Below are 22781 nucleotides of genomic sequence, written 5' to 3'. Positions count from 1 at the left end.
TAGTCGTCTTTTTTTTTTTTTAATGATATTTTTTTATTATCATCATTATTATTATTTTTATTTAATTTCTTTTTTTTATCATTCTTCTTCATTATTATCATATAATCGTCGTCGGCTTCTTTAACTTTTTTTCCATATATATTCAAAAAATTAGAATATATAAATTTTGAAATAATATAAATTTTTTTAAAAAATTATATACTCAAAATATTAACACTTAACTAAAAAATATATATAACATAAAAATTTTAATACAAAGCAAAATTTATTTTGAACAATTTAATAGTTAAGAATTGGTAATTTATTCTCTAATTGATATTGAGATATTGATTCAATTGTAGTTGTCCCCCTTGAATAAAAGCATGACCGTGTATATATTTATCCAATATATCTTTTTGTTTAATTAAAAGTTACATCGGCTATAGTTTTGCATAAAGATATGGGACACCGTCAACAATTATTGTCTACCAGGTTTTTTTTTTTATCCAATATATCTATGATGATAAGCTCATGAGTCATGATACATAGTATCAAAGTTCTTGATTGATGCGGACCAAAAAGGATGTCATAACAATATCATAAACAAACAAAATAATATTCTTTTGCACCAAAATATCCGATACACAGCTGTCATGTTTGGTCGTACCAACTAATTAAATATTATGTAAGATTAATTTTAATAATCATTGAAAAAATTAATATTAAATTAAAATTAATCACCGAAAGATCAATAATATTGGAGGTACAAATTAAAATTATATCAAATTTCAACTAAATGCTCCCTCCGTCCTGATATCATAATACGATAATTTATATGATATAAAATATAAAATATATTTATTTCATTAACAGCCGGGGAAAGTTTTCATGTATTATTGTTTTAAAAAAGGAAAAAAAAAATTAATAAGCATATATCATATTTTGGCTTACCCTAAAGTTTCCTTTTAAATTGAGATTAAAGTTAAGGCACTCCCAAAGTCCCTATAATTAGGGATGTTCATAGATCGAATTCGATCTGCATATCCACAGTATTTATCTGAATTCAATCTGAAAATTGTGGATATAAATTCGATCTGTAAGGTTATCGGATCGGATCGGATCAAATATATACATTAATAGAATCGGATCGTAGATTTTGTGTTGGTACCCGTATATCCGATCCGCATATCTGCGTATCTGCAAAAATAAAGAAATTAATAAATAATTTTTTTTATGTTTTATTTCAACTAATAATTATCATATATGTTGTATTATTTTAGTTTATTATTTAAAAAAATATGCTTAATATTATTTTAAGAGTAAAGATATTTAAAAGAATAAAAAAATAAATTTTGTTGATATTTTTTAATAAAAATAATCTTTTAAAAATATTTTTGTGTTTTTGCTGATATATCCACTATCCGATCCTATCTGATCCATAAATGTGCGGATCGGATCGGATCCAAATTTAAAAATTGTGGATATTGGATCCGATCCGATGATTTTAGTGCAGATTGAATTAAAATTTTTGCCATATTTGATTCGATCTGATTCGTATTCACTCTTACCTGTGATGGCTGTCTAATTGTATCATTGTTAATTATGGAAATTAAATATTCTTTTTATATTTTAAATTATTTTCATTTAATTTGGGCAGCTCTGTCCCCCTTCCTTTCTAATAATTTTTTTTGTTTTTCAAGTGCATGAACCTTTAACTCACACGTGGAAAATACAAAATTAAATTCATTTTAATTTCTAAAATTAGTAAATTGTATTAATTTAGTTCTGGAGATTTTAATTACATTAAATTAGTCTTTCAAATTTTAAAAAAAGAAACCATATTAATTTTTTTTATCATTGGAGTATTGACGCTATCAATAACGTGGCCAATTCTTTACCATACTGAACATAGAAAAACAATGTCGTTTATAATTTGACACAAAACACCTCTTAAAACGATATCGTTTGTCTCTAATGAGAAATAAAAGGTTATCCCTTTTTGGTCTCTTTTCTTCGTCTTCAACTTCTTCATCAGTGATGTAGAGAAAAAAAATCCTCTTCTCTATGAGTGACAAAAATTAGTGACTCGTAACTGCAATACGATTTTAGGAGACCATTGGAACACGCGTAGACTATACACTCGTCTAGAGAGTTCGTTTGTCACTGTAAAAATCTTCTATTTCGTTATAGAAGTTAGTGAGGAGAAAAAAAATATTGGTACTAATAACTAGCCCCTGTCTCAACACAATAAACCTACTATCCCATCTAACTCTAATCCCAATTAAACTAATAAGCCCACGGTCTCTGTCGATAATACCTCATCTTCCAACAACATAGAATCAACAAATCCAGGAGATAATAATCCCTGTCCCACAGCAATGAACCTACTATCACATTCAACTCTAACCCTAATAAGCTCCTAATGCATAACCTATTAGCAAAACTCCTCTAACTAACCCAAAAACTAACAATTTAAAAAAATTTATTTTATGTTTATAAAAGGACTAACAACTTGAACATTTGGCAATGACATTTTTTTCTTCTTCTATTACACATCAATCCTAAACACATTGAAACAAAATCATCCCCAAAGAATGACTTGTTAAGGTTGAATTCTAGTATTGACCACTAGAAAATAGGACGGCAAGCACATCCACATTATTTTAGAACTCTCAATGCTCTATTTTGACTGAGGATCTTTGTTTTTGACTGCATAGAACTCTGATTTTCAGTTGCAAGCATGATCCCAAAATTGGAAAGGTGTACAACAAGGAAGAAGAAGAACCTAAAAAAAATGAGAAGAAAAAAAAAAGTAGAAGAAAAAATTTAGGTTATAAAAAAGAATAAAAACTGAATTGGAGTTAATACACTTTTATGCCATGTCATCTAATTGCTACTATGTCCATTGTGATTATAATTGGTTATGTCATTAATAGCATTAGTACTCCGGAGATGAAACAAGGAAAAAAAATTAACGTGGTGCATTTTTTTAAATCTGAAAAATTAATTTAGTGTAATTGGAATTTTAAGAACTAAATCAATGCAATTTATCAATTTCAAGAATCAAATGAAGCTTAACTCAAAACACGTGTTATATTGTTCTTAAAGAAGTGCATATATATCTTTTTAATTATATATTTATATAAGCAAATACAATCTTTTTATTTTTATTATTTTTTAAAATAAAATATAATTTTTAATTCTTTCTGCATAAAAACCTCTTTTATCATAAATTTTTCCTCTTAAAGAATGGTCATCCAACAAGAGAATACCCACCCCTTTTCTTCTTCTTTTTTTTCCCCTATTTTTTTATGTTTATAAATAAAGCTTTTTTTTGTTTCCTTTTGGAATGAACCTTTTTTTAACACTTTCAACCAAATTTTATCCCTATTGATTTTGACAATGATGACTAGCTATCCATAAACGATGGATCATGCTTAATTTTTACCATAGTAGGTAGCTAAAGCATTTTGTTAACAAATAGTCATGTCCTTCAATTGTTTATTTTCCCTCCAATGTTGAATACAGATAGACAAAACCCTCTTTCTTTTACAATCTCCCACTTCCCTTGATGATATGCAATTTAATTATCTTCACTCTGGTAATACTCCTTTTATTCTCCTCAAATATGGTTTTGTAAAAATGACTTATAAATAAGATGGATGCACAATTTTAGTTATTAGAAAAATAAACTGTAATATGATTTTTATGGTATAATAAAAAAAAACAAGTATAAAAAATTAATTTTTAATTAGTTTACTTTTTATTTTTTATTGACAAAATATTTTTTTAACTGTGTTTTTCAATAGGATTTAGGATTTCGATTTTAGAATTTATAATAAAAAATAATTTAAAAAAGTTAATTGATATTAATAATTAACCAATTAAAAAAAGATGTTGGCAATGACTTATTTCATAATTGGTATGTCTGTTGACATTCATGTACAAAATTTCTATACTGGCAGTCAAAACAATTAGAGATGCAAATTGAAAGACCTTGAAAAATCTTATAAGCAATGGCTTTAATGTAGATAAAATAGAATTATGAAATCATATATGAATTATGAAATGTGTAATATTCTGCTATGACTCGTGCATTAATATTGTATAACTCGTTTAGTTCTCAAGGTTTTGTATACTTAATTAAACAAAAAATAGAGTAATATATCGACTATGTTAAGTATATACTAAAATCAGCTACCAATATAAAATACATATTAAAATATAAATATATATTAAAATAAATTAAACTACATATATATTTATATACCAAAGATGATTAATCTATTAAGGTAACAAAAGTACTACCAACATGTTATACACACTATATATCTCACTCACATGGTTACATGTTTCTTTTTCAAATAAAAAAACGACACTAACAAAACAAACACAACCACTTGTTGAATTTTCTTCCCCCTTGACTTTGATCACCAAGCCATGATTGATTTTCATTGTGGTGCAGTCTTGTCACTATAAAAGCGTTGTGATTACAATCAGTGAAACATTGCCATTGTTTTAGAGAGCAAAAAGAAATATCTCAACTTTTTTTTTTTTTTGTGGTTGGAAGAAGAACATTATTCATGGAGAGTACACTGAAGGCCTTGAGAGAGGGTGAGTCAGTGCTTGATCTCAGCCCAAGATCCACCGTTAGCGGCGGCGTTGAGGATGTCTATGGCGAGGATCGTGCCACCGAGGACCAGCTTGTCACCCCATGGTCTTTCTCAGTAGCCAGGTCAGTCTCAAAAAACGGTTATTAACTAACTTTGTATGCTGTCTCTGCTTTTTTTATTTTACCTTCATAGCTTCTATTATTAGTTATAAACATAGCACAATTATAAGTCTTACTAATAGTTGCATGAATGAAATCAAGTTTTTTATTTTGATTCTTTGTTAGCTAATAACTATTCCTTTTTTAATTAATTGTATTTATTTGTGATATGAAATTATAGTGGATACACTTTGCTGAGGGATCCACAATACAACAAAGGACTTGCTTTCACTGAGAAAGAGAGGGATGCACATTATCTCCGTGGACTCTTACCTCCGACAGTTGTCTCCCAGCAACTTCAGGTTTGAATTCAATCATCAATATATAAGGATTAATTGCTCTATTAGCTTTTATAGTTTTATCATATTTTTAATTAAGTTTTTATAATTTAAATATTTATAATTGAGTATTTATAAAAATAGCAATTATAAATATTAAATTACAAAATTTTATTTAATATAAAGATTAAATTATAAATTTTTAAATTATAAAAATCTAATTAAAAATTCAGTAGAACTACACAAACCGAGTGATTTACAATGATCACTGCATGCAACACTGCTTAATTTGTTTTGAAATACAAGACTTATATAACTTAAATTTTCTAAGGTGGTTAGTGTATACTTTTACTCTTTCCTTTTCTCTCTCTCTTTTTTTTTTAATTATTTCTTCTACTTTTGATCACAGGAGAAACAGCTGATGAACAACATCAGACAATATCAGGTTCCTTTGCAAAAATACATGGCTATGATGGAACTTCAGGCAGGTTTTTCAACTCATCATGATAAAATTACACAGCATGAGATAGCATATTTGTGTTTTTAACTTTTAAGTTCATGCTATTAAGGTTGTTTGCTGGGATGAATGAAAGTGATATATAATTGCAAATATTTGATACTGAAAGCACTACTTAAGAAAGACCAAATGAAAACTTGAATCTTATTATTGAACTGACAAAAAAAAATCTTCATGTTGCAGGAAACAAATGAAAGGCTGTTTTACAAGCTTCTTGTTGACAATGTAGAGGAACTGCTCCCAATTGTGTATACTCCCGCCGTCGGCGAGGCTTGCCAGAAATATGGGAGCATCTTCAAGCGTCCTCAGGGTCTTTACATAAGTTTGAAAGAGAAGTATATTTCTTTCTTGTATGCAACTTTGTACTGTGTTTGATTCAGTATCATATCATCATAAGAGCTTTTGGCTTTCTTTCAGGGGCAAGATCCTTGAGGTACTGAAAAATTGGCCTGAGAGGAGTATTCAAGTTATTGTTGTCACAGATGGCGAGCGAATTTTAGGACTCGGAGACCTTGGATGTCAGGTATTCGTTCCTTGATTTATTATAACTACTAGACTCCTTATCTGAAGCTGTTACTTTTTAGTATATAGATACATTAATTCAATGAAAACATGATGTATAGTAAAATAGGTAACTTAGGCTTCATATAGTTTATGTAAGATGTGTTTCATTTCAGGGAATGGGAATTCCTGTTGGAAAATTGGCTTTGTACACAGCACTAGGAGGCCTTCGTCCATCAGCAGTATGCATTTTCAATCTTCTACTAACTTTTTTCTTCTCATTGTACCATTATATATGTCTCATTTCCTCTGTTTCTGTTCTATGGTTAGTGTTTGCCTATTACAATTGATGTTGGGACAAACAATGAGAATTTGCTGAACGACGAGTGTTACATCGGACTTCGACAGAAAAGAGCAACTGGGCAGGTTGGTGTAATTACATACATGCCTTGATATCTGCATATCACTTTCATTTGCATTGATATGAAGTGATTTTGATGATATCTGGTTTCTATGTAGGAATATTCTGAACTTCTGAGTGAGTTCATGGCTGCTGTAAAGCAAAACTATGGCGAAAAAGTTCTTGTACAGGTTGTGAATTTTAAACAAGTTTTTATGATGTTATGAACCTGAATCACTCAATTGAGTTTCTGTTACCTTAAATGTTTTTTCTGCAGTTTGAAGATTTTGCAAATCACAATGCTTTCGAGTTGCTTGCGAAATACGGCACATCTCATCTAGTCTTCAATGATGATATTCAGGTACTATAAGTAGCATCTTAGCATATATACCATGAAGATTGTTCTGTTCAAAATTTCAAATCATGAATGTTTTATAATCTATCTCAGGGGACTGCATCTGTTGTTCTTGCCGGGGTCGTGGCAGCATTGAAGCTGATTGGTGGAACTTTAGCCGACCACACTTTCCTGTTCCTCGGTGCCGGCGAGGTAAGAAATTGACAATCATAAAAGCTTGCTTGGTATCTGGGGGGAAAAAGAGTGAAAACAGATACTATTTCTATTTTCTACTTTTAAAATACCCTTTATATATGTATATATTTGCACTTGACTAGTTAATTCATCTTATGTTTTTGCCATGATTTCAGGCAGGAACTGGAATAGCAGAACTTATAGCTCTTGAGATGTCAAAGCAGGTGATAATAATAATAAAGACTTCAATCTTCATTGCTGACACAGTAGTCTTATATTGATTTATGGAGTGAATTTTAAATTACAATCTATGGGGCTGTTCTATTTCTTTGTGCAGACAAAGAAACCGATAGAGGAAACTCGCAAGAAGATATGGCTTGTAGACTCAAAGGTAGTTGAAAAACCATGATAATACTCTACTTTTTAGTTTAATTTTCCTTCTTTAATAACAAACTGTTTCATTTCTTTTTCTCTTTTTCAGGGATTAATTGTTGGTTCAAGACAGAACTCGCTTCAACACTTCAAGAAGCCTTGGGCTCATGATCATGAGCCAGTTGGAACTCTCTTAGAAGCTGTTAAGGTATCGGAATATGTCTGTTAAACATGATACCAAAATCAATTTGGTCTAACATTGTAAGGCCTCATTAGATCAGGCAATAAAATGATTGTGTAAAACAAATGTCTCTAACCTTGATTTGTTCACATGTTCAGGTAATCAAGCCTACAGTTTTGATTGGATCATCAGGAGTTGGAAAAACATTCACAAAGGAAGTAATTGAAGCTGTGTCTTCAATCAATGAAGTAAACTCTTTTTTCCCTCCTTCTCTTGTACTTGTTTACATACATATACAATCTTATTTATCAATTGAGTCTCTATCATGCTTGGCCTGCAGAAACCTCTTGTTATGGCCCTCTCCAATCCAACTTCGCAATCCGAGTGCACAGCCGAAGAGGCTTACCAATGGAGTGAGGTAAAAACAAAATGATTGATAACCACATCTATCCGTTTCTTATGTGGTTGAAGCTTGAAAGCCCTTTGCTTCAATGTCTAGTCTTAATTCTTTGATTCGTCTTCTACACAGGGCCGTGCGATTTTTGCTAGTGGGAGTCCATTTGATCCTTTTGAGTACAAAGGAAAAGTTTATTACTCCGGCCAGGTGTTGAATTGGTGAAAACTCACGTGCAGTTGTCTTCAAGTGAAGTTGTTAGTTGAGAATGGTCAAATAATTTAATATATTTGTCTAAATTCTCATCTAACAGTTTTAAACTATCAATTTCATATGAAAACGGCTGCATCTAAGTCCTCACCTTTGAATTTTGTAATCCTCTTCCTCTTGGTTAAACAACACAACATAACACAACATCATATCTGATTCAATTCTTGGGTTTTGTCAAATTAGGCCAACAATGCTTACATCTTCCCTGGCTTTGGTTTGGGGTTGGTGATCTCCGGAGCGATCCGAGTACATGATGATATGCTTCTGGCAGCATGTAAGTAGTAGTCATGTTGAAAAGAATGAATGGTTAAGGATCAAATCATGTGAAATAATTTGATGATGAATGATTTACATTCTTGTGTTCAGCGGAAGCGTTGGCTAAACTGGTGGCAGAGGAGGACTACAAGAAGGGTTTGATTTACCCGCCATTTTCTAACATAAGAACAATTTCGGCTAATATAGCTGCAAATGTTGCTGCCAAGGCATATGAACTAGGTATCCCTTCAAAAAAAAAAGAACACTCTTATTATTCATGCATCATTTCACTTCAATATCTAATTAAATGTAAACTGAGTTAACCAAAAATCGATCACTTACTTGAAAATAGCTGAACCAATTGAATCAACAACTATGATATATGCACAGAAAAAATCAGTCATCTATATAGAAATAGAATATATATATTGAAATACGATTAAACAATCGGTTTTGTTAGGTAGACAATAATTTTTGTGAACAATATGAACAATGAGCTCTAGAATTGACCTAATAAAGTAAAAAAACACTCCACTCTCAAATTACCTCATAAACCGTAACATTAGGATAACCTTCCGCATACCTAATGAATTGAATATCGAGTCATTGTTAAGTGTGCATGAGTAAACCGAATCAAAAGGAATAATCATCCAATTAAGAATCAACATAACCATCTACATACCTATTGAATTAAATATTTTTTACTCCATTATTTAGTATTCTCATTCTCTACTTATACTTTTCTTTAAACAATATATCTACATAAATACATAATGACTGATTTTTTATATACACAATATTTTTATTAAATCAATATTATTTTTTTTAGGAAATGTTAGTTTTAAAAATAAATGAATTGTTTTAAAAAGAATACTTTGGTTAAATTTGTAAATTTTGATAAATTCACCAATTCAAATACCGATTTGGTTTTTAGAATTTTATTAATTATTAATAAGTCGTTGTTTTAATAGGGTTGGCAACACGCCTTCCTCGTCCTGAGAATCTTGTGAAGTATGCGGAAAGTTGCATGTATACCCCAACATACCGCAACTACAGGTGATCATGGCCCAAGTTACTATATATTGACCTTGGTGGTAAGAATCACAAATATTAATTAATTAATAAACATAATATGTCTGGCTATATGTGTTGTTTGATGTAGCTTAAGCAAGAGTAAGGGTTTGTATGGTTTTAGCATGAAGTCATGAACAAATAAGTGCCTTGTATTCTTGGTTACATATCCTTGTTTCATCTCATGTAATGTAATGTCAATGCAAATTGCAAAATATATAATATATAAATCTTGTGCTTATGCAAGAATTTTTCCATTGATTTATGATAATATATTCAATCTCTATAAAACGTTAAGGATAAGTATGATTTTGGTTTTTAAGATATATACTATTTTTGTCCCCAACCTTTTTTTAATACAATACAAAATCATCATTGAATCAAATTCATTGATGGCCATAAATTTCATCAAAGATGGCTCACCTCTCCACCATCTGTGTGCTACTCTCCTTGAAGACATTCACAATATGGTAAATCGTATTCATCTGGTTTATTGGAAGTTTGGAACCATACTTTCTGAGAAGCTAATTCTGTTGCTGACATTGTAGCAAAGAAAGGTCATGATTTACTTTTGACCTCCATATTTTCGAGTTGTCCCCCTCATACATCTTACAAACTTTGTCTTTTGATAGTTTTGGTTCCTTTAGATTAAGAGGATGTAGTTAGTACTACTATTTTTTTGTATGTTTTGTTTTTCTTTCTTTTTTTGACAAAAAAAAATTGTCATTTTTACTTAAATACTAAAATTTTGAATCAAATTACCTATAATAAAAATTATAAAATAAAAATAAGAAGAGAGTGTTTTTGTTCTTGCAAAGAAGAAGAAAAAAAGAAGATGAAAAAGGAAAGAAGAATAAAAAGCTGTCAACGATCCAACTCTATCTCCGTTTTTATCGCTACCTCCGTATGATTTTGGTCCATAAGGTAAGATCGATTTTAAAACAAGTTAAATCTTAAAGACAATTTTGTATGTAAAAAAGGTTAAAAATAAAAAATATTTTCGTCCTATACGTTAGGAACCAAAATCGTACTTAACCCAAATGTTATTAAAATGGTTATGTTGCCAACTTGCCATGTTGGGCATCCAGCTTCTATAACAATTTGTTATCACTCGTCAACATAACCTAGCTATACTCAATAGGCTTGTGAATATTTTAGAACACAGGGAGCTAACTTTTTTCCCATCAATATCAATTAATTTTTTAAAATTATCTATTTTTATACTAAATTCTAATTCTTAAATCTTAAAATTTTAATTCTAAATTTTAAATTCTTAAAAATGAACATTTTTACAATTTTAAAAAATTAATATTAACTAATTAAAAATTAGTTTTTCTATAATTATTTATATTTTTATGATAAATCTATTTTGAGCTTTTATTCCAAAATTAATAAATAAAAATGAACATAATATTGATACTAAATCAATATATTTCCTTTTCTTCTTTTTTTTTCCCACTAGTGCTTTAACATTCAATAGAGGTGGAGTATTGTTACTTAGAATATAGATCCACTAAATAGAGAAACACTTTGAGGGAAAAGAATAACAAAAAAAAAAAAAATACTTTGCTGAATAACTTGAATTCTATATTCTCACTTCCGGTGGCGGAGTTTAAAACAAAATTTTGGAGGGGCCAAATATAGGATAATTGTCAAGACATTTTTTATATGAATCCTATTTAAGATAAGCTCGTCTAACCACATCTTTCTGATTTGGATGATATTGTCAAATTTAAAGTCGTTTTCTAGGGTCTCGTTCCAAAGAATTAAGGTCAAAATCATCATATGCAACTTTTTGAACTTTTGAAGGTTGTATCTCACTTTCTTTGTGATTCATTAAAGTAGAATAACTATCTACAGGTATTATATTGTAAAAATTATATGTTCTCATTCTTAAATATTAGCCTTTCTCTTAAAAATTCATCAATTTTTTTATTTTTCATGATTATTTTATAAAAAATTTTGAATATATATCTTATAAAATATGTAAAAAAGAAGTTAAAAGGACAAATATTAAAATTTATAATATTTATTGAATTTCTTTTATCAATTTATACAAAATACAATAATATCAATACTTATTGAATATTCTAATATTTTTTATCATATAAAAAATTAAATTAAATAAACAGTAAAATATAAAATAATATTAAATTAAATAAAAAATACCTAATTTTTTATATTTGAACTCAAAGGTAGAGAGTGTTGCTTATTGAATAGAGAGGATAAAGATTGAACTTAGATACTTTAAATCATAGTAAAATATTTGAGCCAACAAACCTATTTTTTATTTTTTAAAAAAGTAATACTAATTTTTTTATAAAAAGTTTTGGGGGCCATGACCCCTGTCTCAACTAAGCTCCGCCCCCTGCTCACGTCATTTGACTACTACCACATCATAAAGCTAAAAGAATAGTGTTGAATGAAACACAAGGACACAAAGTAACCACAAATAAAGCCTACCATTGTATACGAAAATAATTATCTAATGATAAATGAAAAATATAGAAGATAAATTTCACTTGCAAGTCCTACGAAAGAAATTGAATGTGCTAAAAGTTTGAAAAGCACAATGGAAGTGGAAGCAAATCCTACTATCCTTCCTCCTATAATTCCTAAATTTGAGCTTGAACCAAACAAAAAAATAAAATAAAATACAACTGTTAATTTCATATATATGTTTCTTTTTCCCCTTTAGCTTTAGTAAACATCAAACCAACTACCTACCATGTAAAAACTAAATCTATACATATAAGGTGGCTAATGCACTATGCTTGTAGGTTAACAAAACAGCAATTTCCATTCTCTTTAGGATTCACACCTCCAAAAGACTTGATACTTAAGATTTTAAGCAATGTCCAATTCTGCATGAGTAGTAATGTTCTTGGGGAAAATCTCCTAGCTTTTACACATCCAAAGGATTTTAGTATTGAAGATTTTTCTGTTTCTTGTAAATAGTAAGATTGGCGTGAGTATCGTTGTATCGTTGGCTCAGGTAGTCCTGGCATAGGATAGGAGGAAACCTGTAACAAGAGAGAAAAGAATGAAGGGATGTATGACATTTATGATTTATTTAGGTAGCATTTGGTTCATATGATCATATCCTTAGTTTCTAAGAAAACAATGTTAGTGTCAAGTTAAATGGCATTTTTCACTCACTTGGCAGGATTTGTGGCAGATTTGCATGTTGGCAAGCATTCCACTAGACATTCATGACTAGGCTCCAAAAAGAAAGGAATCTGTAAACAAAAACAACATTGGCGTAAGCAAATTGGAAATGATTCATAACGATTTATATAGTCGCCATTAAAAAATGAGAGGAAATGAAAAAATAAAGAAGTTGAACAAGAACAAAGAGCTGAGGCTTACAGAATATCTCTCTTTACCATTTCCCAGAACTCTGTGCAGTGTAGACCTGATCAAGAAAATGCAAAGCAACTTGTTGAATATACGATGTAGAAAATTCAACTAAAAAATGACATACTACAAAGATACACCAAGGCCAAAATCACTTTATTTGCTTAGTTGTGGTTTAAAGTCCCTTAAGTGCACATAAAAAGTACTAATCAAGTTCTTAAGCATGTGATCTCTGCTTCAATTTAAGCTTGTGAATTTCATTCTAGCAGCTATAGAAGACACAGGATGTCACATAAGGTTTCAAAATTCTTGTACCCTTATGTATATACTAGTGATCAACCATCGGCAAACGCAATTTCAATCGTTTTAAGTGAATAAGGTGAATGAAACAAGTTTGCATGCAGAATTAATATGCATTGCATCGAGTTCAAAAATGCTAAAGTTTCTTACTTGAAAACACAGTTGCTCCAGCGCTCCAGCATGTCACCGATATTCACTATGAATGCTCTGCAACAAAAACAAGCAGAAAAATAATGTAAATAGTTCATGAGAAGGGCATGCAAAAAATCATCATGTTTTAACACACTGCGGAATCTTCATGCCTTTTCAGCCAATGATGTTTTGTGTTTGATAACATGCAGCTCAAAATGAATTTTAAGGTATACAAATATACTAGCTCTGGAAGATAATTACTATTTTGTTTTGGTTGAATTGTTTCATAATGCACTGATCATTCTTGTTCTAAACCTGTAAAAGCTAAAAGGGTGTAGAAACTAACCCCTTCATTGGCGGCACATCCTCCCATTTCTGAGGCTTAGCATCCCTATCTTTACATATCTGCAATAAAGAATATTGAAGTTCATTATTAAGTACCAAACATATATGAAACATCAAAAGAAACATCCGTTGCCTACTTACTTGAAGACCTGAGATCTCATCCGTCGCCAATAGTGTAATTAACCCATAATCAGTATGAGCTCCAGCTCCAAATAATCCTTTTGTGGGATCTGATATTCTACCTTTATTGAACAAGGAAGATCACAGCAACATGAGTAATTAAACAAAAGCAACATGAGTATAAGACAGAATAGTAATGATTCAAAACCTTCATAGTGCAGCAAACGCAGAATTGCAATTGGCTCTCCGAGCATTTTCGGCTGATCAAAGAAATTGGCATCCAAACCAAGAGCAAGGGCAATTATCCTTGCAACTTTTTTTCCCACTTCTCTGCATTCCCCCAACAACATAAATTGGAGCAAAAGATGAAGAAGTTAATAGAAGAAGGCACTTTTTGTTATAACTTATAAGGCAAACATATATTCCACATAAAAGTCTCATGTTTCACCGCAAAATTACAGAAAAGTTTGTAACAATGTAACATTTAGGTAGCTCCATATGCAGCACAAATAAACAAAAGAAAGCGGTATAAATTCTTAGTATAACTGCATAACTTCAATTGAAACTTACAATGCTTGTTCATGGTATTTTTCCATAGTCTCCCTCCATTTAGGCAGAATACCTGCATGACATCAAAAATAATTTTTTTTTAAAAAAAGCAGCATATAAAAGCCAATGAAATGGACACTTTTGCTGGGTTTTAGTCTATTTGGTTTCTGTTTTTGTTTCCTATTTTCATTTCTGTTGTTTTCTCTTTACTGGAATGGAAATTGACAAAAAGATTTTACTTTATTAGCATAATAACATTTTCAGCTACTGATTTTTACCTGACGAAGGCCATCGATTTGGTCCATAGAAAGGTTTATGTGATTTTGGATCATCTTCAGCTACTTCAACTCCAATATAATATCCCTCTTTGTAATCTCCTACTTAATCCACCAGGAACATAAAACAAAGCATATCAAGCTTCAACACAAACAAGAACAACAATAATACTAACAAAACATAGTTGAAGAACAAGAGCCAAACATGCAACACAGAGGCATATATAATTATATACCATGAACTTGGTTTTCAGGATCAAGTAGTTCATCAAGAACAGGAGTATACCCCCTATGCTTCTCATTCCTGAGGAGCTTCATCTTCTCCTTATGTGGAAGAGAGAAGAATTTCTTGCTCTCTGCAAAAACCTCGTCCATGAATTCCTGGCTTATTCCATGATTCACAACGTAGAAGAAACCAGAATCCAAGCATGCCTATTATGAATAAACAAAATGGTTAAAGGGATTGAAATAAAAGAAAATAGAACCTTGATGATCATGGAGGAAGAACCAAACCTGTTTGAGCGAATTAACGGATTGGTTTATGTCAGGGTTGGAGAGGTCGACACAATTGAGGGAAGAGGTGAGAGAATCTGCGTTAACCATGCTGGAACTTGGAACAAAGAAGACGAAGAAAAATGAAGGACAACCTCTAAGTTTTGTTTTTCAATGGTTTTTGTACTTTTTGGTTTTTTGCTATGCAGAAAAAGAAAAAAGTGAATTGCACTTTGTTTTATATATATTAGCAGAAGACCACAATGTCCACAAACCGTTGCCGCCACCACTCATCAGCAGCCATCGTTTTTTTCTTTATTTAATTAAATATTTTTTTATTGCTTATTTAGAAATTCACATCTCTTGGTTGGGAAATTCTTTTAGGTTTTTTTTTTTTTTGGGTGGGGTGGTACAGTTATTGTGTAATATTGCTACTTAAGCAAACTAATCCATGCATTTTTCGTAAAAAATAATTAATATTAGATTTCAAGGTTCTCAAATAAGATTTAGGACAGAATCACAGAATCACGCATCACTTTTTACATTGCTACATCATCGTATCTAATCTAACTTATTTTGAGCATGTGTATATTTTTTTCCCCTTTTTTTTATATTTGGTGTTTTTTTTTTCTAAAATTAGGAGTGAGACTTAAATTTACGATTTTTAAGTGAGTATGAAAAAATTATGTTATTTTAGTTATAATTTATTGACAAATTACTATAAATATGGTTTGAATATGCATCTTCTTTGTTACTGCATGCTTTTCTTACCAAGAAACTATATTCTTCATTTATCGTGTATTTATCAAATAAAAGTTTAACATTTTTATTAATAATAATCTTATTATTAAACTCTTCCATAAAAACTTAATAAGTACAAGAAAGTGAGGGACGAAACCTCCTTGCAAGTTGCAACTAGTACAAGCAAGACAAAATGTAGATGCTTCCGCGAACGATGGACAGATCAGAGTGGAGTGCTACGGGTAGGCATTTTCCGACTAAAGAATCAAAATTATACAATGTCCAACACTAACATGGATGCTTAATTACAAGGATACTGACATAGGAATATAAAATTATAAAATTATATTTAATAAATAAAATATAAATACAGATATTATATAGATATTAAATTAATATATTTTATGTTTTTTCATAAAAAAATAAAATATATTAATAAAAATATAATTTATTTCTTATTTTTTTATTATTTCTATTAATTTTTTATATAAAAATAATAAAAATTAATTAAATTTTTATAATTTATATTTTTATTTAATTTATTATAAAATAAAATATAAAAATATTAGTTTTTTATTTTTATTTTATATATTTTGTTCTTAATATCTTGTTTTATTTTTTTCTTATGACCGACATAGTCCTATTGTGGTGGCGGTCCTCGTCATAATATTAATTAATATTAATTATTTTAAATAATGGAAGTAATAGTAATAGAGTAAAGTATTAATTTGACTTTTTTCTTTTTTCAAATGGCACCACAATACGACTTTTTTGTCAGTATCACTATTATGTTAACGAAAGTTATTGATGCTTTATATTAGCATGTTAAGTTGGGCGTTAAATGTTAATATAAAATAGTCAGAGACTTATTTATCTTTAAATTTAAATTAATTAAAAATTTATTTATCCATATTCATTTAAATAAAATAATGTGTTTTAACATTAAATTAGTTAAAAATACAATAAAAACTAAAGTACAATGAAACAACTAATAATAATTTTTTTATAAATAATGATTTTTTAATATATTATTAGTATTGTGATCTAGATAATTTATATAATAAATAGAAACTAATAAATGTAACATCCTAACTTTTAGCACCTCATGATCGTACTAAAAGTCCGAGCGTTACTTACCTCTAAATCATTTTATTTTATACTATCTTTATTTAATAGCGAGCCTTTACAAATACGAATTGGAATCTTAATCAGGAAAACAAAAAGTCTTCACTTTAAATCTCTTAATCACAAAAATATATATATTCACATAGCAACATATACATAGACTTATTTCAAGATCCTCAAATACAAGTCCTATCCCTCTGAAATTTTCAAAAACAATGAATGACGAGGGAAAAATAAAATCTAATATTAAACCAGAATCCAGAAAATACGAATATATGTATATAAAACTCTGTGGATTAGTCGCGGCTCCTTGCCAAGGGCTTCCTGAACCTGTCGCTGAAACAGAAGATCTGTAGGAGTGAGAACGTCGTCCTCGCATGTTTTCAGCAGGGAAGGTAAATGCCGTAAAAGTAATGAGCGAAATGCGAATAATTGACTTTACTCAATAAAACTATTCTTTTATCAAGCCTTTGAAAATACTTTTTAATTTTACTTTAGACAATTATTTATTTTCTTTAAGATTTCTGAACTTAAAATAAAACTCACTTACAACATTAATTCTTAATTAGTTCAATACATAATACTAATAGTATCAGAGACCCAATTGAATACACAAGCAAGGAAGAATAAGACAACCAGCACAATCACATAAAAAATACAACAAGCGAAACACAACCAAATGCAAATACGCAAACAATATGATGCATGTCTCTCCTAAGTAGGCCATGAGCTCATGCGTCGGTTCTCTACCCGCAACTCGACGTTACTCGGGGAGAACCCCAAATATGGTCTCTTTACCGTGTCAATTAGGCACAATTATCATCATAGGCGAACCCATGTCAATTAGGATATCTTGGCATCACGGTAAGAGACAGGCTATCAATTAGGCGAACATTCCCGCATTAGCAATCTCAGGCTATCAGTTAGGCGGACACTTTCGCATTAGCAATTTGGCACAAAGGCCCATTCAACATACAATATGCTATCAGTTAGGCGGACATTTCCGCATTAGCAATCTTAGGCTATCAGTCAAGCGGACACTTTCGCATTAGAACTTTTCATGATTCATCATCCGTTTCAATTATCTCTTTCATACGTGGCTTCTCATTTTCTTCTTCTTTATTATGCATTCACATCACCAATTACATACACACACCTCCACATCACCTATATTATTAAATATCCCTCCATATCACCGCTTAATTACACATACCTCTACATCACCGAATAATCAATCGCTCTTACCTCCACATCACCTCATAGGTATACTTTCAGTATTAGCATCAAAACCTTTAATTTTCAAATACTCAAATTTCTTTAACATTAAATCAAGATAAAAGTCACTTTCTTAATAAATTGAACCCAATTCCTAATTTAAAACAAAATATTTTCTCAATAGGTTGAACTAAAAACAAGAATCTTTTCTTAATAAATCGAAATCAATTAATACGATTCTTAAACCAAATTTTCTTTTGAATAACGCTTTAAACAAGTTTCGGAGTTTTATAAAAATTTCTACAGCATTTTCTCTAAAATCTGGACTTTGCCACCCTTCAAGGGTCCTACCAAACCATTTTTAATTCTCAAAATCCTTCATGATAATTCAAACCAATCAAATTCAATACTATAAATCTATTTTTAATTCTCAAAGATCATTTCCAATAAATCGAATTTTTAATACAAAAATCATTTTCTCAATATGAGTAAATATGTAAATCAACTCTTTTTCAATCATAGAGTCATTTTCCAAAATAAGTTTGTAAATCAGATTTTCAAAATAAAATCACTTTTTCGTATATTTTACAAGAATTTGGCAGAACCTCTGCTTAAAATAGACTTCACCACCCTCACAGCTCCCTCACTTTTATCATTCCTTAACTTATCTCAATCCATACATTATTCTCAATTTTTACATCATTTCACCAAAACATACACATAATCTATTCACAGCCACAGTTTTAATAATTCTCAATACAACCAGCTATAAATCAAAATCTTTAGCATCCTCAAACATTCAAGAAATCAAACACATATTCATTAAATTCAATTATTTTCACAATCACAAATTCAACAGAAATTCATCATCCGATCAATCCAGACAGTCATAAATTATTTGCAATTACTCATTAAGCTTTTGAGCATTAATGAATTAAAAATTTATAATTTTAAAAATGAATCTCCTACCTCCGTACGAAATCAAAGTAAACGAAGATTGCGTAAAAATTTTTTGACCGAGTTGCTGAAGAAAAAAATTTCAAAAATCTTCTATATCTGTTAGAACTCCAATTAGCTAAAATCAAAGAGAAGAGGAGCTATATCACCTTTTACCGGACAAAAATAACACCAATATATAGAAAAAAAATATGAACATTTTTATCGAATTAGATTTTTTATTGGAATTACAGATCGTAAAAATCAAACTCAAAAGCTCAGAGGTGCCATGAAATCACGTTCTTGTCTCTTGGATTCTCTCTCTTTTATTTTCTTTCCAAGCTCCACTTGGTAATGAATGAAAAGAAAAGAAAGATTAATTAGGGATTGATAGTGTTAGACAAAAATTTGTGGTGGTTAAAGTTGCATTAGGTGTCAAAGTTATATATATACCTATGTGTATTAAAGCCACGTTTTCATTTTCTTTTTCCTTGATTATCTATAACAATATATAATGACAATATATAAATTTGGTGTCCAAATTTTTTTTTAATTTTGCTCTTTTTAATAATCTATCCCACTATCTAATCTATCTAACTATCTGTCAGTTATTCCACATTATAAAATTTCTACTATCTCATCTTCTCTCTTATCACATATATTCACATTCTCTCTTATCTCATTAATTCACAAAACTTTTATGATTATCTCTTTCCTTTCTTACTATCTTTCATTTCAGATTACTGTTACTACATAATAGAAAAAATTTTTTCTTTTCTTATTCGCCTTCTCTTACATTTTTCTCACTTCACTTAAATATAACATAAAATCTAATATAATTTGCTTTTCGTCGTTAAATAAAAGTGTAAAACTATGCTTATATAGTTGTTTTGATTAATTACAGTGACAACATATCAATGAGAGATTCACGTGGAAGTCGTTGACTGACTTAATAAGACTATGTCAGACGACGAAAACAAAACATGAGCTAAAAACAGAGCGATACATCTGAATGTTTCAACTAATATGACAACTCTATTGAAAGATATCACAAAAATAACAGACCAAATGGTAATAATATGGGTAAGAATTTTATATATTTATTTAATTAATAATAGATTTTTCTTAAGTTTTGATTCAATAAACCTTCAATTATTGTTCTAAATAATATTGTTATAGATATTGTTGTATTATCTTAATGTACTTTATATTCATACCATACATAATAACAATAACAGAAATTTTGATGTTCAAATTTAAGTTTCAATATTGTTCTTAATCAAAAAGATTTATTATTAAAAAGAATTTTTTTATACAACTGTCAAGTTATTTTCAATAAAAAAATTTCCATCCATTTTAAACAGTAACTATATAAAAAATTTTCTATTGAATGTAAATCATTATTACAGATTTTTAAAGAATAAAAATAAAATAATTTAAATAGGACATTTTTTTAAATAAATATACAAAAAATAAGTTTTTTTAAATTATTATTATTATTATCATATTAACACAAAAAATAGATAAACAAAGTCATATTACCATATTAATAACTATTTTTATTAATAAACATCAGCGGCTCAATAGGCACTACCGTGTCTGTTCAGCCGTTTTTCTATTGAGTTAAAAAATATTTTTATATTTTTTTAAAATTATAAAGTTAATATCAATAATTAAAAAATAAATTATGAAAAAAAATAAAATATTTTAAAGTATTTAATATATGTAAAAGTATAAAATAAATAAATTTAAATTAAAAAATTAAAAAAAATATGTTGTTATTATGTGTAATAAAATTAAGATAAAAATTTACTAACATTATCTATAAATTAGTTATTTGTATATTAAATTTATTTATTTTCTCAATCTTATTTAATTTAAAATAAATTTAAAATTTATATTCATATTCAAAATATTCTTTTTTTATACATAATTCTAATAGATAAAAAATTATTTCTTTAATCTTATATTAAACATCTTTAATTATCTTTAGTTTTATTATTATTTTAAAATTATTAATTTTTATTTTGATTATATCATCTCATCATATTATACATTATTATTTTTTTTATTTTTTTACATGTATAACTATTATTGTCTCGCTGTCACTATTATGTTGGCTTATTTTATTCTTTTTTTTTGTATTCTTCTTCTATTAACCCCAACCACAATCAATTATCACCATACCATATTACCATTATTCCATCTCTCATTTTTGTTTATCATTTTGATCCATACATATCTATTGTGTTAATATGATAATAATAAAAATAGTTATTAATATGATAATATGACTTTGTTTATCTATTTTTTGTGTTAATATGATAATAATAATAATAATTTAAAGAAAAAAACTTATTCTTTGTATGTTTATTTAAAAAAAATGCCCTATTTAAATTATTTTATTTTTATTCTTTAAAAATCTGCAACAATGATTTACATCTAATAGAAAATTTTTAATACAATTGCTGTTTAAAATAGATAGAAAATTTTTTATTTAAAGTAACTTGACGATTTTATAGGAGAATTCTTTTTAATAATAAATCTTTTTCGTTAAGAACAATATTAGAACTTAAATTTAAACACCAAAACTCCTGTTGTTGTTATTATATATGGTATGAATTTAAAGTACATTAAGATAATACAATAATATCTATAATAATATTACTTAGGACAATAATTGAAGGTTTATTGAATTAAAATTTAAGAAAAATTTATTATTAATTAAATAAATATATAGAAGTCTTACCCATATTATCACCATTTGGTCTGTTTTTTTGTGATATCTTTCGATGGAGTTGTCATATTAGTTAGAACATTCAAACGTATTAATCTGGCCCTGTTTTTAGCTCATGCATGTTTTGTTTTCGTCACCTGACATAGTCTTGTTAAGTCAATCAACGACTTCCACGTGAATCTTTCATTGATATGTTGTCACTGTAATCAATCAAAACAACTATATAAGCATAGTTTTACACTTTTATTTAAGGACAAAAAGCAAATTATATTAGATTTTATGTTATATTTAAGTGAAGTGAGAAGAATGCAAGAGAAGATGAATAAGAAAAGAAAAAAATTTTCTATTATGCAGTAACAGTAATATGAGATGATAGATAGTAAGAAAAGAAAGAGATAATCATAAAAGTTTCGTAAATTAATGAGATAAGAGAGAATATGAATATATGTGATAAGAGAGAAAATGAGATAATAGAAATTTTGTAATGTGGAATAACTGATAGATAGTTGGATAGATTAGATAGTGGGATAGATTATTAGGAAGGGCAAAATTGAAAAAAAAATTGGACACCAAATCTATGTATTATCATTATATATTGTTATAGATTATATATTGTTATAGATATTAACACAATGGATATGTATGGATCAAAGTGATAAACAAAAATGAGAGATAAAATAATGGTAATATGGTATGATGGTAATTGATTGTGGTTGGGGCTAATAGAAGAACTAAAGAAAAGAATAAAACAAGGCAACATAATAGTAACAGCGGGACAATAATAGTTATAGATGTAAAAAGATAATAAAAAAGTAATAATATATAATATGATGAGATGATATAATCAAAATAAAAATTAATAATTTTAAAATAATAATAAAACTAAAGATAATTAAAGATGTTTAATATAAGATTAAAGAAATAATTTTTATCTATTAG

The 22781-nt window shown here is 28.7% G+C and overlaps 2 protein-coding genes across 5 annotated transcripts; one reads left to right on the top strand and one right to left on the bottom strand.

Annotated features, from left to right (window-relative positions):
* Positions 1–4407: 4407 nt before the first annotated feature.
* Positions 4408–9775, top strand: LOC107490315 (NADP-dependent malic enzyme). Its single transcript, XM_016111091.3, has 19 exons — positions 4408–4714; positions 4932–5052; positions 5438–5512; positions 5729–5880; positions 5963–6068; positions 6223–6288; positions 6377–6472; positions 6566–6637; positions 6724–6807; positions 6895–6993; positions 7152–7199; positions 7313–7366; positions 7457–7555; positions 7687–7776; positions 7869–7946; positions 8058–8132; positions 8376–8466; positions 8559–8687; positions 9419–9775. The coding sequence occupies exons 1-19, from the start codon at positions 4563–4565 to the stop codon at positions 9505–9507; spliced, it is 1776 nt and encodes a 591-aa protein (XP_015966577.1). The 5' UTR covers positions 4408–4562; the 3' UTR covers positions 9508–9775.
* Positions 9776–12021: 2246 nt separating this feature from the next.
* Positions 12022–15306, bottom strand: LOC107490316 (2-oxoglutarate-Fe(II) type oxidoreductase hxnY). 4 transcript variants are annotated; one of them, XM_016111092.3, is made up of 11 exons: positions 15110–15306; positions 14833–15028; positions 14600–14701; positions 14343–14394; positions 13981–14102; positions 13794–13894; positions 13654–13712; positions 13326–13382; positions 12888–12933; positions 12678–12757; positions 12022–12541 (listed from the first exon to the last, which is right to left on the bottom strand). In XM_016111092.3, the coding sequence occupies exons 1-11, from the start codon at positions 15197–15199 to the stop codon at positions 12442–12444; spliced, it is 1005 nt and encodes a 334-aa protein (XP_015966578.1). In that variant the 5' UTR covers positions 15200–15306; the 3' UTR covers positions 12022–12441. The 4 variants fall into 4 exon arrangements, with proteins under 4 accessions (XP_015966578.1, XP_015966580.1, XP_015966581.1 ...); XM_016111094.3 differs by having other exon boundaries at positions 14600–14698; XM_016111095.3 differs by having other exon boundaries at positions 14883–15028; positions 15110–15276.
* Positions 15307–22781: the final 7475 nt, after the last annotated feature.

The sequence above is a fragment of the Arachis duranensis genome, chromosome 5 (genome assembly GCF_000817695.3).
Source record: "Arachis duranensis cultivar V14167 chromosome 5, aradu.V14167.gnm2.J7QH, whole genome shotgun sequence".
NCBI lineage: Eukaryota > Viridiplantae > Streptophyta > Magnoliopsida > Fabales > Fabaceae > Arachis > Arachis duranensis.
The sequence above is the reverse complement of the archived record's forward strand: the minus strand, read 5'-3'. Positions and strand labels throughout refer to the sequence as shown.

Excerpts from the sequence above, each read along its gene's own strand:
- LOC107490315 (XM_016111091.3), top strand. The coding sequence starts at position 4,563 with ATGGAGAGTACACTGAAGGCCTTGAGAGAGGGTGAGTCAGTGCTTGAT. Across the intron at positions 4,715-4,931 it reads TGGTCTTTCTCAGTAGCCAG|TGGATACACTTTGCTGAGGG; the intron begins GTCAGTCTCAAA and ends ATGAAATTATAG. Across the intron at positions 5,513-5,728 it reads TGGCTATGATGGAACTTCAG|GAAACAAATGAAAGGCTGTT; the intron begins GCAGGTTTTTCA and ends TTCATGTTGCAG.
- LOC107490316 (XM_016111092.3), bottom strand. The coding sequence starts at position 15,199 with ATGGTTAACGCAGATTCTCTCACCTCTTCCCTCAATTGTGTCGACCTC. Across the intron at positions 14,702-14,832 it reads TCCTGAAAACCAAGTTCATG|TAGGAGATTACAAAGAGGGA; the intron begins GTATATAATTAT and ends TGGTGGATTAAG. Across the intron at positions 14,395-14,599 it reads AAATCGATGGCCTTCGTCAG|GTATTCTGCCTAAATGGAGG; the intron begins GTAAAAATCAGT and ends GATGTCATGCAG.